The 14,528-nt window shown below is 40.2% G+C and overlaps 1 protein-coding gene and 1 pseudogene across 2 annotated transcripts in view; one reads left to right on the top strand and one right to left on the bottom strand.

Moving 5' to 3' along the window:
• The first annotated feature begins 7,721 nt into the window (after positions 1 to 7,721).
• On the top strand, positions 7,722 to 7,844 carry LOC116543024 (annotated as a pseudogene).
• Positions 7,845 to 8,378: 534 nt separating this feature from the next.
• SNX4 (sorting nexin 4) overlaps positions 8,379 to 14,528 on the bottom strand; it is a 64,329-nt gene continuing 58,179 nt past the window's right edge. For both annotated transcript variants that reach the window (XM_032268294.1, XM_032268295.1), the window contains 2 exons: positions 12,586 to 12,700; positions 8,379 to 9,526 (listed from right to left, as the gene is read on the bottom strand). In XM_032268294.1, coding sequence (XP_032124185.1) covers positions 9,479 to 9,526; positions 12,586 to 12,700 — 163 coding nt within the window. In that variant the 3' untranslated portion in view covers positions 8,379 to 9,478. The remainder of the gene's footprint in view (positions 9,527 to 12,585; positions 12,701 to 14,528) is intronic.

Here is a 14,528-nt window from a genome sequence, read left to right as displayed (position 1 = left end):
CCCAGCAAGAGGAAAAAATGGGCAAGCAAAGCACCAGTGTTTGTACAGGAATGCCAAAAAAGGAAAGGGGAATAATTTTAAAAATAAAACTTTTTTTTCTTAAGGTGGGCAGAAAAATCTCAAAACATATTGGGAGATTGAAGAAAAGAAAGAGGCACATCCTTGCTCCCAAGCTGGATAGATGGAAGGGTGCCTGGATAGATGGTGAGTCTGGGATTCTCTCTAGAACCAGGAATGCCCCCCCGATCCCCCCCAGAAGGGTATATTTGAATCTCCTGGGGGCCATTCACTGCCTGCCAACATCCCACTCTAAATTCAACTGCTCTCCAGTTGAAGGTCATCCTATGGCTTTGAGTACTGCTAGGAGTGTGCTAGTGCAGGGGGCAGAGGCAGCAAAGAGTGGGCAGAAAATCAGGGAGAATCGCCCAAGTGTGGGTGACTTAGAAAAAGAGATTTTCCCCTGAGGAATTATGTTGATGAAATCTAGGCTAGAAAGGTCCAAGTTCAAAGGTCTGCTTACTTTATTATCGTTTTACCCAGAGGAATGTGCCTGTTAGGTTAATATTTATTTTGTTGAATAATCTAGTTTTAGTTATGTCAATAAGAGATAGTGGTAATTTTTAATAGGAAAAAAAGGCAGTTTTGTGGCTAATTTCAGATCTCAAGCCAGAGGTTGTTCCTGAGCTCATTGACTCTACCGCCACCTGGTGGTAGATTCCTGTAGAGCAGGGCTGGCCATTTGGAATCTGGGCCAGAACCGAAGTCTGAGGTTGGAATCCTGATCTGCTCACCCAGGAGCAGAGTGACCAGTTGGACAGAATTCCTCTTTCCCTGAATCTCAATTCCCATATCATAAAATAGAGACCATAATATCTACTTTTGGGGTTTGTCGTGACAATCAAATGAGTTAACATATATGTAGTGCAGTGTATAGTAAATGTTTAATGAACTATAACAATTAGACTTACTGAAAAAGAACTTGACATCCCCATGGGGTTGTTCCTATTGGTCTGCCATGGAGTTCTGTTCTCACCATTTCTGTAACTGACTGGAGCCAAGCTACAGAAGACATGGCCCCCGCATCGTGGCTGACACTCTGCTGATCAGAGGCTAGGAGAGACTGACAGGTTAGAGGGACAGGCCCAATCTAACCGGTGAAATTTAAGAGGAATGATGCAAGTTCCAAATGACACATGTCTGCCAAGTGCACACATATTGAGAGAGGGACAAAAAAAACCACCAAGTCAAAAACACTGAGGAATTTTGGGAACAGCTCAACAGGAGCCAATCAGGTGACACAGGCGCCAAAAACTCTAATTTGATCAACGGCCGTGAAGGAACGACATATATGAAAAGTCTTCAAAATGTTCATACAACCTGACCTTGTAATTCCACTATGAGGTATCTACTTAGAGGAGGAAATCATCGGAAACAGTGCATACAAAGATGCTCACTTTGCTGTGATTTATAAAAATGAAAAAGTAGAAACAATAAATGTCCAATAATAGACAAGTCAATTGAACTGTGGTTTATCCATGCCATCCTTTAAATTTTTCAAAGGAAAATGTACACGAAATAAGTAGAGGGGGGTGGTGAGAATCGGGCTCTCAGTAGAAATAAAGGATACATTGATAAAAGGCGCAGCCAGATAAGATATAAAAATTAAAAGCCTATATGCATCTAATAAGATGGCTTCAAAATACATAATGCAAAAATTGACAACACTGCAAGGGGAAATGAACAGGTCTAAATTTAAAGTAGGAGATTTTAATACATCTCTGCCAGTAATTTATAGATCAAGTCGACAAAAAAAAAAAAAGAAAAAGTCGGGAGACTGCTTTGAGTAATAACTCTGTTTACTGCAATACCTCAGCCTCAGTGAATTGATTTTGTCTGTGCACCTATCAGGCAATTACAATAATTTGTTAGAATGACTCACAGACCCAGGGAATGCTTACTTATTATTCCTGATTTATTACAAAGGAAAATTTAAAGGATACCAATAAACACCAGATGGAAGAGATGTGAGAAATAAAAATAAAATCCCAAGTACCTCCAACAACAACAATGAAATCGGTAAGAAAAAAAGAGGGCTGGGCATGGTGGCTCATCCCTGTAATCCCAGCACTTTGGGAGGCTGAGGCAGGCAGATTGTTTGAGCCCAGGAGTTCCAGACCAACCTGAGCAACACAGGGAGACCTCCATCTCCACAAAAAATTAAAAAATAAACCAAGTGTGGTGGTGTGAGCCTGTAAGTCCTAGCTACGGAGGAGGCAGAGAGGTGAGAGGATCACTTGAGCCCAGGAGGTTGAGGCTGCAGAGAGATCATGCCACTGCACTCCAGACTGGGCGACAGAGCAAGACCCTGTCTCTAAAACAACAACGAAATTACATATAGGAGATTCATAAAACTTGACTACACACACACACACACACACACACACACACACACAAGCAAACCAACTATTTCAGTATGTGGGGCTAAATTCTAAGGGGAAGTACAGGGAGTTTAGGGAGTCAGAGGCTCTTCAATTAGAGGCTCAAGGAAGATTTCCCAGAGAAGGTTATGACTGGGCTGAGTTTGTGAAGACAAGTTATCCAGCGAAAGGTGTGAGGCTGGAGGCTGAGCTATCTCAGGCAGGGGTGGCAGCGGGTCTGAGGGCCCCTAGGCAAACAGAGTGAATTTAGGGAACCACAATTCCCTTCCCAGAATTCACCTTTGCTTCCAGGCAGGGGCGCTGACATGCATCTGCAGGGGCCCCACTAAAAGCTATGGGTCAGTTTCCATCTCTAACAGGAGATGGGGGTCTTCAGTTACCACCAAGCCAGGGCATGTCCCCCAGAAAGGAGCATGAGCTGGGCCCGAAAAGGAGCTACCCAGAGCTCCAGTGTAAGGCAGGCTTGGGGAGCTCCCTGCAGGTGGGGCAGGACACAGGACTCCTGAGGCCCCACCACCTCCTAAGGAAGCCCCCGCCCCATCCTCCGCTAGTTCTAAAAAGCCTGGAGGGCCTCCCTGCAGTCTGGTTCAAGTGACAGGGACTCCCAGCCCGGGCCCCGCCCATGCTCACACATAGTTTCTCTGGGGTTCAGGCCATCTGTTAACACAGCTATCACTGGCTTCCTGCTCACCATGCCAAGGTGTCACATACATGAGCTCAGGTCTAGGGAAGAACTCTAGAGGGATTTGCAACACTACCTGTCCAAAGTCCCTGAGTAAGTGAAATACAGTGTTTAGCCCAAACCTTCATTTTAGCTAAGTGCCCTCCTGTGTCCTCCGGCAGAGCCACTCAGTGGACCCTCTCAGCTGGTGTGGGGCCTCACTTTACCCTCCTTTCAGTCCCCCATTCCTGACTACTGAGCAGGCAGGGAGATGTGAGAGCCAGAAAGACGTGGGCAAGCCACACAGGCCCATTAGTTCAGTAGCTGTGGAGAGAGACGCCATTAAGGAAGGAGTCCTGTCTGGAAATCAGAAACCTGTACTGACAGGCTGTGTGACCAGGAGCAAGTACTTCCCCTCTCTGGTCTTCAGTTCCTTCCTTTGTAAAATGACAGGAAATCATCTCTGAGCTTATTTCTAGCTGAAAATTCTCAGATCTTATTTAAAGAATTGGGTCCATTTCAAGAGTCAACTTAGTTTTTTTTTAGGTGAGGGACAGGGTCTCTGTTGCCCTGGTTGGTCTCAAACTCCTGGGCTCAAGGGGTTCTCTGCCTCAGCCAGCTTCAGACGTTCTTAATAGGAGGATATTGTCCCTCTTGTTGCTTTTCCGGGGCTGTTGTGAGGTGGAAGCAACAGAGACCGGCATCCTTGAGCCACTGCTGAGCCATGACTAGGAATTAGACTTTGCAAAGGAGCTGTGTGCAGTGGCTCACACCTGTAGTTCCAGCACTTTGGGAGGCTGAGGGAGGAGGAGAGCTTGAGCCCAGGAGTTTGAGACCAGCCTGGGCAACGTGGCAAGACCCTGTATCCACTAAAAAAAAAAAATTATCTGGGTTTTGTGGCACGTGCCTATAGTCCCAGCTCCTAGGGAGGCTGAGGTGGGACGATCACTTGAGCCTGGGAGGCAGAGGCTGCAGTGAGCCAAAACTGCACCACTGCACGCCAGCCTGGTGACAGAGGGGGACCTTGTCTCAAAAAATGACTAACCAACCAAAAAAACCCCAAACGATGATGTAGTGAATATCTCGGTGTTTGAATGAGCATATCTGTAGGCTAAATTCGATGGGGATTCTTTAAAATAAGGTTGTATATCTTATTTTAGGGTAATTAGCCTCCCAAGTAGCTGAGACTACAGGAGTGCGCCACCCAGTTTGGCTTTTTTTTTTTTTTTTTTTTAAATAGAGATGGTGTCTTACTATGTTACCCAGGCTGCTCTCAAACTCCTGGGCTCAAGCAATCCTCCTGCCTTAGCCTCCCAAATGCTGGGATTATAGGCATGAGCCACCACACCTGGCCATCATCTGCGATAGTCCCAAACGAGAAATCACTGTCATTTTCATTACTACGAGGCGAATGAAATCAATTATGATCTACCAAAGAGATTGGGGCATCTGTACTGACCTGGGCCGATCTTCGAGATATATGAAGTGTGTACTGTATTCCACCATTTGTGTGTGCTGTTGGAGAAGGCACACATGTCTGTATATAATAGGTAATTTCTGGAAGGATGCACAGGAAACTGGTAACAGTGGTTTCCTCTGTGGAGAAAATGGGGGGACTGAGGGGCAGGGAACGAGAAGGACACAGCTTTTCACTTGTAGGCCTTTAGCACCATTTGAATTTTTGTTTTTCCATCTCCATATATTAACTTGAAAATTTTTCTTCTGGCAATATAGCAATTATAGCAATTGACTTTAAATGTGAAAACAACCTTGCATTCTGAGATAAACTCTATTTGGTCATGATGCATCATAGTCCGCATATTGCTGGATTCAATTAGCTAATAGTTCAATGATTTTTGCATCTGTGTTCATGATGTGTTTAGGTAGTCACTTTCTGCCTCAGCCTCCCGAGTAGCCAGGACTACAGGCACGTGCCACCATGCCCAGCTAATTTTTTGTATTTTTAGTAGAGACGGGGTTTCACCATGTTGACCAGGATGGTCTCGATCTCTTGACCTCGTGATCCACCCGCCTCGGCCTCCCAAAGTGCTGGGATTACAGGCGTGAGCCACCGCGCCCGGCCAGCTTTTTCTTTCTTAAATGTTTAATAGAACTCACCAATAAAGCGATCTGGACCTAAAGTTTTCTTTGGAGATTTTTTTTTAAGAGATGGGGTCTGACCTTGTTTCCCAGGCTGAACTCAAAATCCTGGGCTCAAGTGATCCTTCTGTCTCAGCCTCTCAAGTAGCTGGGACTGTAGAAAGATTTTTTTATAACAAATTTCTTTTATATAGAGCTACTCAGGTTTTCTGTTTCATCTTATGTACATTTTAGTAAGTTCTATATCTCAAGGAATTGATTGATTTCATCTATTGGTTTAAAATTGTTCGTATTTCCTTCTTTTTTAATGTCTGTAAGACCTATAATAACATCTCCTATTTCGTTACTGATAATTTGTGTTTTATCTTTTTTTTCTTAGTTTTGCTAGGGGTTTATTAATCTTCTCAAAGAAACAACTGTGGCTTTGTTAAATTTACTGTTCATCTGTTTTCAATGTCATTGATTTTGCTTCTATCTTTAATATTTCTTCTTCCTCTGCTTTTCCTCTAGCTACCTTCTTTCCAATATATAGATATTTAAAGCTATTAAATATATCACTGGGGAAGCAAGTACAATCTACTAATTTAGCCTTTTAGTATTTTATTTCTCTGGGTTACTTAATCTTGAAATATATTTCTAATTCTTTTTTTAGAGAAAACTTTATTTTTAAATTTTTTTTTAAAAAGGCTACATTGGTAAGAATTTAGAGAAAACTTTCTAGGAGAATCAGGAAATACTACCCATGGTGGGTGGGAGTATACATAAAAAATCTAGAGAATGATTGTAAGGATATAAAAAAACCTAATATTCCTGTTACTGTTCTTTTTCATTCCATTCCAAGCTGTGTTTATTCTACAGATACTTTAATTTTAGGAAACTTTAGTTCCTTTTTGAATGCTATGTTTTAATTACCAGTGACTCATTCATCTATACTCATGTTTTTGGATACAAATGAAGGTTAAGTATGACTGGTTAATTTAATGCTTTAACTATACCATACCAACTGCATCATTAATTCACTGTCAAGATGCAATCTTCTTTTGCTACTAATTACATTAATCACTTTTCTTTAGTTATTGCTTATATTCCCTTTGGGGAACTAATTCCATCTTTTTAATAATTCATTTTAATTTCTGATTTTTAAATACTGAAAAGGTTTATTAAAGGTTATTTTCTTTATACTTATTCTGGATAGTACAAAAAATTCCATCATAAATTTTTTTTAAAAGGAATAATTGTGCTGTAACATGAAACAATTTTCAAAAGGAACCCCAGTCAAGATATTCCTAAATATACATATAACCAAATGTATGTTTGTATATTTTAGAGAAAATAACAGAACTTTTTTTCTTATTTTAATTGTAGACAGAGACTTGCTATGTTGCCCAGGCTGTTTTGAACTCTTAAGTTGGCCTAAAGTTGCCTGAGCCTCCCAAAGTGCTGGGATTACAGGCATGAGCCACTGCACCCAGTCTAGTTTTCTTAAAACATTTTTTTTGTTTTTTTTGAGACAGGATCTCGCTATGTCGCCTGGGCTGGAGTGCAGTGGTGCGATCATGACATACTGTACCCTCGAGCTCCCGGGTTCAAGTGATCCTCCTACCTAAACCTTCTGAGTAGCTGGGTAGGGATTACATAGGTGTGCACCACCACACTCAGCTAATTTTTATATTTTTTGTAGAGATGGGGTTTCACCATGTTGCCCAGGCTGGTCCTGAACTGGGCTCAAGCAGTCGAACCACCTCAAAGTGCTGGGATTACAGGCATGAGCCACTGAGTTTAAAGCATTTTTGAAACATAGTTAATAACGGCATTCTCAAATTAAGTCTGCTAGCAGAAAAAAGTCTAACATTTTACACTGAGTCCAAAGCTAGTTTGGGGAAAAGGCTTTTGATCTTTAAATGCCAAGGGAAAAGGTATCTTATCTCAGTCAAGAGATGATACAATTCAGTGGAATGAAACGTGTACCTACACAGATGACTTTTGCTTCTACCAGTTTTATCTTTTACAAAACCCTGAAGTGGCTTGGTACAGTGTGGCTCCTGCCTGTAATCTCAGCACTTTGGGAGCCAAGCAGGGAGGATCGCTTGAGCACAGGAGTTTGAGACCAGCCTGCGCAACACAGTGAGACTTTGTTTTTTTTTTTTTTAGTTGAGGTATCACAGCAACACAGTGAAACTGCATCTTTACAAGAATAAAATAGCCAGGCATGGTGGTGTACATCTGTAGTCCCAGCTACTTGGGAGGCTAAGGTAGGATCACTTGAGCCCCCAGAGGTTGAGGCTGCAGTGAGCCATAATTGTGCCACCATACTCCAGCCTGGGTGACAGAGTGAGACCCTGTCTCAAAAAACACAGGCTGGGTCTGGGTGGCTCACACCTGTAATGCCAGCACTTTGAGAGGCTGAAGCGGGAGGATTCCTCGAGCTCAGGAGTTCAGACCACCCTGGCCAACATAGTGAGACTCTGTCTCTATTTTTTTTTTTTTTTAAAGTAAAACAAACAAAAACAAAAAATTCCATGATCCTTTTGTGGTTCGTAAACATGATGGCTGGGTTCATAAACATGATGATTGGGTGTTCACACACGTGTGTGAGATGTGCCTCCCTCAAAGCTTGTTACAATTCAACCATTACCCATCTGACATTAAAACACACACACACACACACACACACACACACACACACACACACAGAGAGAGAGAGAGAGAGAGAGAGAGAGAGTAAATTTAAAAATCATGTCTCATTTCAGCATCTTATATTTTTAAAAACCAGTATTTTGGTAGATTACAATAACAAATTTATACTGTTAATGACTGTTTTTTTCTTTCCTCAACTTTTGTTTTAGGTTAGGAGATACCTGTGTAGGTTTGCTACATGGGTAAATTATGTGTTGCTGGGTATTTGTGTACAAATGATTTTAACACTCCGGGAGTGAGCATAGTACCCAACAGCAAGTTTTTTGACCCTCGCCTTCCTCCCACCCTCCCACCCGGCCCCCTCAAGTAAGCCCTGGTGTCTGTTGTTCCCATCCTTGTGTTCATGTGTACTCAATGTCTGTTTAGCTCTCACTGATAAGTGAGAACATGTGGCATTAATCACATTAAAACCCAGTATGACAGATATCATTTTCTTACAGAGCATCGTATGGATCACCCTGTTAACAGAAATCATCTGAAAATCAGCACAATATTTCATTTATTTATTGTATAAGTTTGGCGAACAGCACAAAAATCCAGCAACATTTAAAACATATAAAAAAGTCAAATGCTAAACAGGACTGGGGATTTTTTTTTTTACTTCATTAGAAATAACAAGTACACATTTTAAGATTCTGCAAAGCTAGCAAAATGAAGATGCTTGTCTTCTGAATATATACCACAAACACACATATAAAAAAAACAATATAATTTATCTTTACAAAAATTACAGCCAAGCAATAGAAAAGAAGAATGTTAATGAAGATAGCAACAGATGTTTAGTACATATACCTTACACATTGAAATGCTACATCTTGTACCCTGAAATGCCATGTGTAGAGAGCCAAGCAGAGTAAATTTAGGCTCATTACTGAGGTTAAGAATAATTTGAAAAGAATTTAATTATACTGTCTATATAGCAATTGCTAGAAGATGACAATGTATTCCACCATATATCTGAGAAGTTGAGTCTTCTTTGTTGGCAGTATAAAATTTCTGACCAGTATCAAAATTCTGGTAACACACAAATTGAAGGCATTTTCTAGTGTATGCAAACGTTAAAGGGGCATCAATGAATGTGAAAGAAAATCTCAGATTTTTCACATCAAGTTTCTGCTGAGCTTTGTCAAACCAAATAGCTCAGCTATAAGGCAAGAGAAAATAACTTCCTATAATAGATTAGTGGATCTTACCAAGTAAATATAGGAATTCAATCTTAGGGAAAAATTCCCTACATTAATAGATCTGAAATAGTTGGCCTTGAAACAAACATCTAGAAATTAACAAACATTCTGACATTCAGTCATTGGTTCAGAAGCCTAACAATCTGTTGGTATATATTATTAAATTAACTTTTTGGAATCAGCACCAGTCCCCAAAACCTCAAATTATAATATTTAATCTTCATTAAAATACATCTTTTTTGTGCTACATTAACACAGCTACAATTAAGTTAAAGAAAGCTGAATTTATTCAACTTATTGTATATGTTTATGTATACTAGGTAGTGACTTAAATTCTTTTATTTACTTGTGCTTCTGTTTTGGGGCACTTTGATTGGAGAAAAATTCATTTCACAGGATTACATCTTGCTAAAACATTCCTTAGCATTGGTCCAAACTTGAATTCCCTAAAAATAAAAATAAAAACTTTAAAATGTGTGTTTGGAAGGAATCTGAAAACCCAAGTACTTGGCTTAGTGATACACTAAGTGTTGCTTTTTGGAATAATTAACAAGTTGAGCAAATACGGCACTATTTTGGGAAATGGCTAACATAAGCAAATGTCTAATGCTTCCAAAAAGAGAACGAGAATCTCTAATACAACCTTTTCTTCAAAATGGAGAAGGAACTCCTACAACTTGTTAAAAAACTGAGTTAATTCATTTTCTATCACATACTCAGGTAGTTTCCATTTGTAAATCAAACAAGTTTTCAGTCATTTTTTGTTTCTTTTTTTTTTTTTTTTGGAGATAGGGTCTTACTCTGTTGCCTAGGCTGGAGTACAATCACAGCTCTTTGCAGCTTCAACCTCCAAGGCTCAAGGGATCCTCCCACCTCAGCCTGCCAAGTAGTTCGGACCACGGGTGCAAACCACCACATCTGACTTATTTTTTTGTATTTTTTTTTAAATGGGATCTCACTATGTTGCCCACGCTGGTCTGGAATTCCTGGGCTCAAGCAATCCGCCTGCCTCTGCCTTCCAAAGTGCTGGGATTACAGGTGTGAGCCAGTGTCCGGCCCGGCTTTTTCAATGGAATATTTGAAACAAAAAACTTTATTAGTCTAACAAATATAAATTCAGTTATTAAATTATTACTCCAATAACTAAAATGTTGACAAAAACTAATGTGCTAAATTATTGAATACTTCTTAATACTTGAAGTTACTTAGCACAAAGCTATAGATGGCCTAATATGTATAAACAAAAATACATGTTTATAGAGCTGTAACAGTAAAACTTAAGGTTTTTTTTAAAATAAGGTATTTTTTCAATAAATAAGATTCTCTAATAATTGCAAATTTATGAGAAAGGAACTTTTTCTTTAAGTATTAAAGTGTGTCATTTATTAAGGCTTTAAACAATTTTATTTTTCTTCTCTTTTCTTTTTGAAAGAAGGTCTCAGGACGGGCGCGGTGGCTCATGCCTGTAATCTAGCACTTTGGGAGGCGGACGCAGGCAAATCATGAGATCGGGAGTTCGAGACCAGCCTGGCCGACATGGTGAACCTTGTTTCTACTACAGATACAAAAAATTAGTCGGGCATGATGGTGTGCACCTATAATCCTAGCTATTTGGGAGGCTGAGGCAGGAGAATTGCTTGAACCTGGAAGGTGGAGGTTGCAGTGAGCCGAGATCACACCATTGTACTCCAGCCTGGGCGACAGATTTTTGTCTCAAAAAAAAAAAAGGAAGTCTTGAACTCCTGGGATCAAGTGATCCTCCTGCCTCAACCTCCCCAATAGCTAGGATCACATATAAAAATCTGTATCGCTTAGGCAAGAAAATAAAATGATGAAATTGCATAGTACCATTCTCGGGAAACAAGGTAACACACACTCTTATTAATCTTGTTTTACTAGTTATCTCAGGATTTGTGAATAAATCTACAAAATAGCCAACAGTACGTCCAAATACAGCTCTAGTAGTATCTTTTATATTCAGAGATTAAATTTCTGGCACTCTCAACCAATGCAGCCTAAACAAAGTGGAGGGGAAAGTCCTTTGAGACATTATATTAAGGCCTTGCATTTTACTTTGGAAAGAAGTGAAAGCAAGATCACAAGGTGCTTATTGAGTCTTTTATAGGAAAAACAAAAAAACAAAAAACCTTTGTTATCTGATCTTTCAGATTTCTTGAGGTTAAAAAGTTAGATTGGAAAAAGGACTGTACGGCTGTGTGTGGTGGCTCATGCCTACAATCCCAGCAATTTGGGAGGCCAGGACAGGAGGACTACTTGAGCCTGGGAGTTCAAGACCAGCCTGGGCAACACGGTGAGACCCCATTTCAAAAAGAAAAAGCCAAAGGACTGTAAATATCTATCATCCAGCTGCAGGTAAAAAGTAAGAGGTGATAGAATAAAGGCAAAAAAAGAGAGATGCTACCAAACTACAGCATACTCAATCCTTTGGCACCTGCAGACTCACCAGTCATGATCTAAACTTGTTTTAAGTGACTCCAAAGATCCACAGTATACAGTAACTTATAATGCACTGAAGCATAAATATGAATTTGTCCAAACCAAATGGAGCCCACTTAACTAGTGAGTGGGTATGGTCTTCATGCCTCAAAATATCTTTGTTCTCTCAGTGATGCTCTCGGCCAAAAAATAAAATTTTGGGACAAATTAAAGCATAAGAATTGTATAAATGTTTACATGAGTGGGATTTTGCCCTTTAAGAAGGTCTTCATGAATGTGGGAATTCAACTTGCCATGTGATTTACTGAGGTAATGCATGTAAAACTGCTTGATAGATTATGACACAGCACAGATGATAATACAAATCAAAGCACTGGTACTGGCAGTCACACGGCAGATCTTAGGTTAAGGAATGTTTCCTACTTTGTTCTTAAACCAACATTTTAGAAAGACTTCCATCATTGTCAAACACTTATTTTAACTAGAATAAGCTCCAACGTTTATATCTTTCACTATGGATATCGGCACCACAAATGATTTACTTTATGAGGAAGCACATCATAACCACATTTTCACTAAATAATGTTCAAGCTATTTTCCAGTCAAAGCACATACTTGGAATGGTATTTTATTGTCTGGTCCAAGAATACCATATCATCAAAATAATCTTAGTATATATTTTCAAATACAAGCTATAAATGGGGGATACAAATTTGGACTTTAGATGAGTGGAGACTCAGTAAGGGACATACTGGTTGTAACACTTCTTTCAAAATTAAGTCGAGGCTGGGTGTGGCGGCTCACACCTGTAATCACAGCACTTTGGGACTGCATGAGGCCAGGAGTTCGAGACCAGCCTGGGCAACATAATGAGACCCCCATCTCTATTTTTTAAATATTAAAAATCCTACAAAATTAAAAGAGAAATTGATAAACATTTTATAAGAGAAGAACAAAAATGAAAATTTTTTGGTCCAAGTAAGGTAATTTAAAGAAATTTATAAGTACTTCTGAATATATGTATGTCTTCATTGAAACCAAAACCTACCTTTTTGCACATACTGATCTGCATAACTGCATAGCTTATGAGGGCCTCCTTTAAGTCTCGGTTCTTTTGTTCTTTGAAGCGTTCAATATCAGCCCATGCATTTTTCACAAATTCTCTGAAATAAAAGGTATAGTCATTATTATTCTTATTTAAATTAAATAAACTGTATATTATAAATTTAATAACCAGTTCCCTTTTGAGTTGATTTTTAATTGCCTATATAGAAGGAAAAGCTATTGCTTGTATAAGAGTTTTTTCTTTTCCTAAAAATTATAGTTAGGGAAAAAGCAAAAAGAAAGTCTTACATTCTTATACCTTTTAATTTCTTTTTCTTTTCTTTCTTTCTGTTTTTTTTTTTTTTTTTTTTTTTTTTTTTTTGAGACAGAGTCTCACTCTGTTGCCCATGCTGGAGTGTAGTGGCGTGATCTTAGCTCACCACAGCCTCTACCTCCTGGGTTTGAGTAATTCTCCTGCCTCAGCCTCCTGAGTAGCTGGGATTACAGGTGTGTGCTACTACGCCTGACTAATTTTTATATTTTTAGTAAAGATGAGGTTTCACCATGTTAGCCAGGCTGCTCAAAATCCTGACCTCAGGTGATCTGCCCACCTCAGCCTCCCAAAGTGCTGGGATTATAGGTGTGAGCCACTGCACCTGGCCTAATAATCCACATTTTTTTGCCACAAGAATTCTACCTTCAAATTATGCCTATAAAATACACATAGATGACTCCTTGAGCCAGCTCACAAGCCTAACAGGTGTCAGTCACAATGAAGTAAGTGGGGTCACTGGAAAATGGACACTCTTTTGACAAGAAGGATTATGAATTACATTTAGCATGTACTTGTTTTAAATGACAACCGAAGTTTTAAAAAAATGTTTAGCCAGGCACAGTAGCCAGTAGTCCCAGCTATTCGAGAGGCTGAGGTGGGAGGATCACTTGAGCCCTGGACTTTGAGGTGGCAACAAGCAACGATGGCACCACTGCACTATGACCTTGGGCGGCAAGATGAGACCCTGTCTCAGTAAAATTAAATACATAAATAATAAAAATAAAAATCCTGAGAGGCATTTGTTCTCCACCCCTCTCCCCGCACCGAGGTGGAGTCTCACTCTGTCATCCAGGCTGGAGTGCAGTGGCGTGATCTTGGCTCACTGCAACCTCTGCCAACCAGGTTCAAGAGATTCTCCTGCCTCAGCCTCCCAAATAGCTGGGATTACAGGCACGTACCACCAGGCCTGGCTAATTATTTTTTGTGTATTTTTAGTAGAGATGGGGTTTCACTGTGTTAGCCAGGATGGTCTATACTCCTGACTTTGTGATCTGCCCACCTTGGCCTCCCAAAGTGCTGGGATTACAGGTATGAACCACTGTGCCTGGCCTATCTTTTAAATTCTACCCATGACTTTGCCATATTTGGTGCCAGTATTTCTAAAAAATAACAAAACTACCTCAAAACCCATAATACACTCTTGGTCTGCCTTGGTCTATTCACTGGTTGTCAGTTAAAAACAACAATAAGGCCGGGCGCGGTGGCTCACGCCTGTAATCCCAGCACTTTGGGAGGCCGAGGCGGGTGGATCACGAGGTCAAGAGGTCAAGACCACCCTGGTCAACATGGTGAAACCCTGTCTCTACTAAAAACTACAAAACATTAGCTGGGCATGGTGGCGCGTGCCTGTAATCCCAGCTACTCAGGAGGCTGAGGCAGGAGAATTGCCTGAACCCAGGAGGCGGAGGTTGCGGTGAGCCGAGATGGCGCCATTGCACTCCAGCCTGGGTAACAAGAGCGAAACTCCGTCTCAAAAACAAAACAAAACCAAACAAAAAAACAACAACAATAAGGAGAATGAATCAAATAGTGATAGTGGGTCTCTGAGAACTAAATTTCTAGAAATACTTATGTAACAATTACATGCCTATGCAAGGCGTTGGGACATGAAT

The sequence above is a fragment of the Sapajus apella genome, unplaced genomic scaffold (assembly GCF_009761245.1).
Source record: "Sapajus apella isolate SASKATOON/1434 unplaced genomic scaffold, GSC_monkey_1.0 scaffold178, whole genome shotgun sequence".
Lineage (NCBI taxonomy): Eukaryota > Metazoa > Chordata > Mammalia > Primates > Cebidae > Sapajus > Sapajus apella.
Note: the sequence above shows the minus strand (reverse complement) of the source record. Positions and strands in the feature narration are given on the sequence as shown.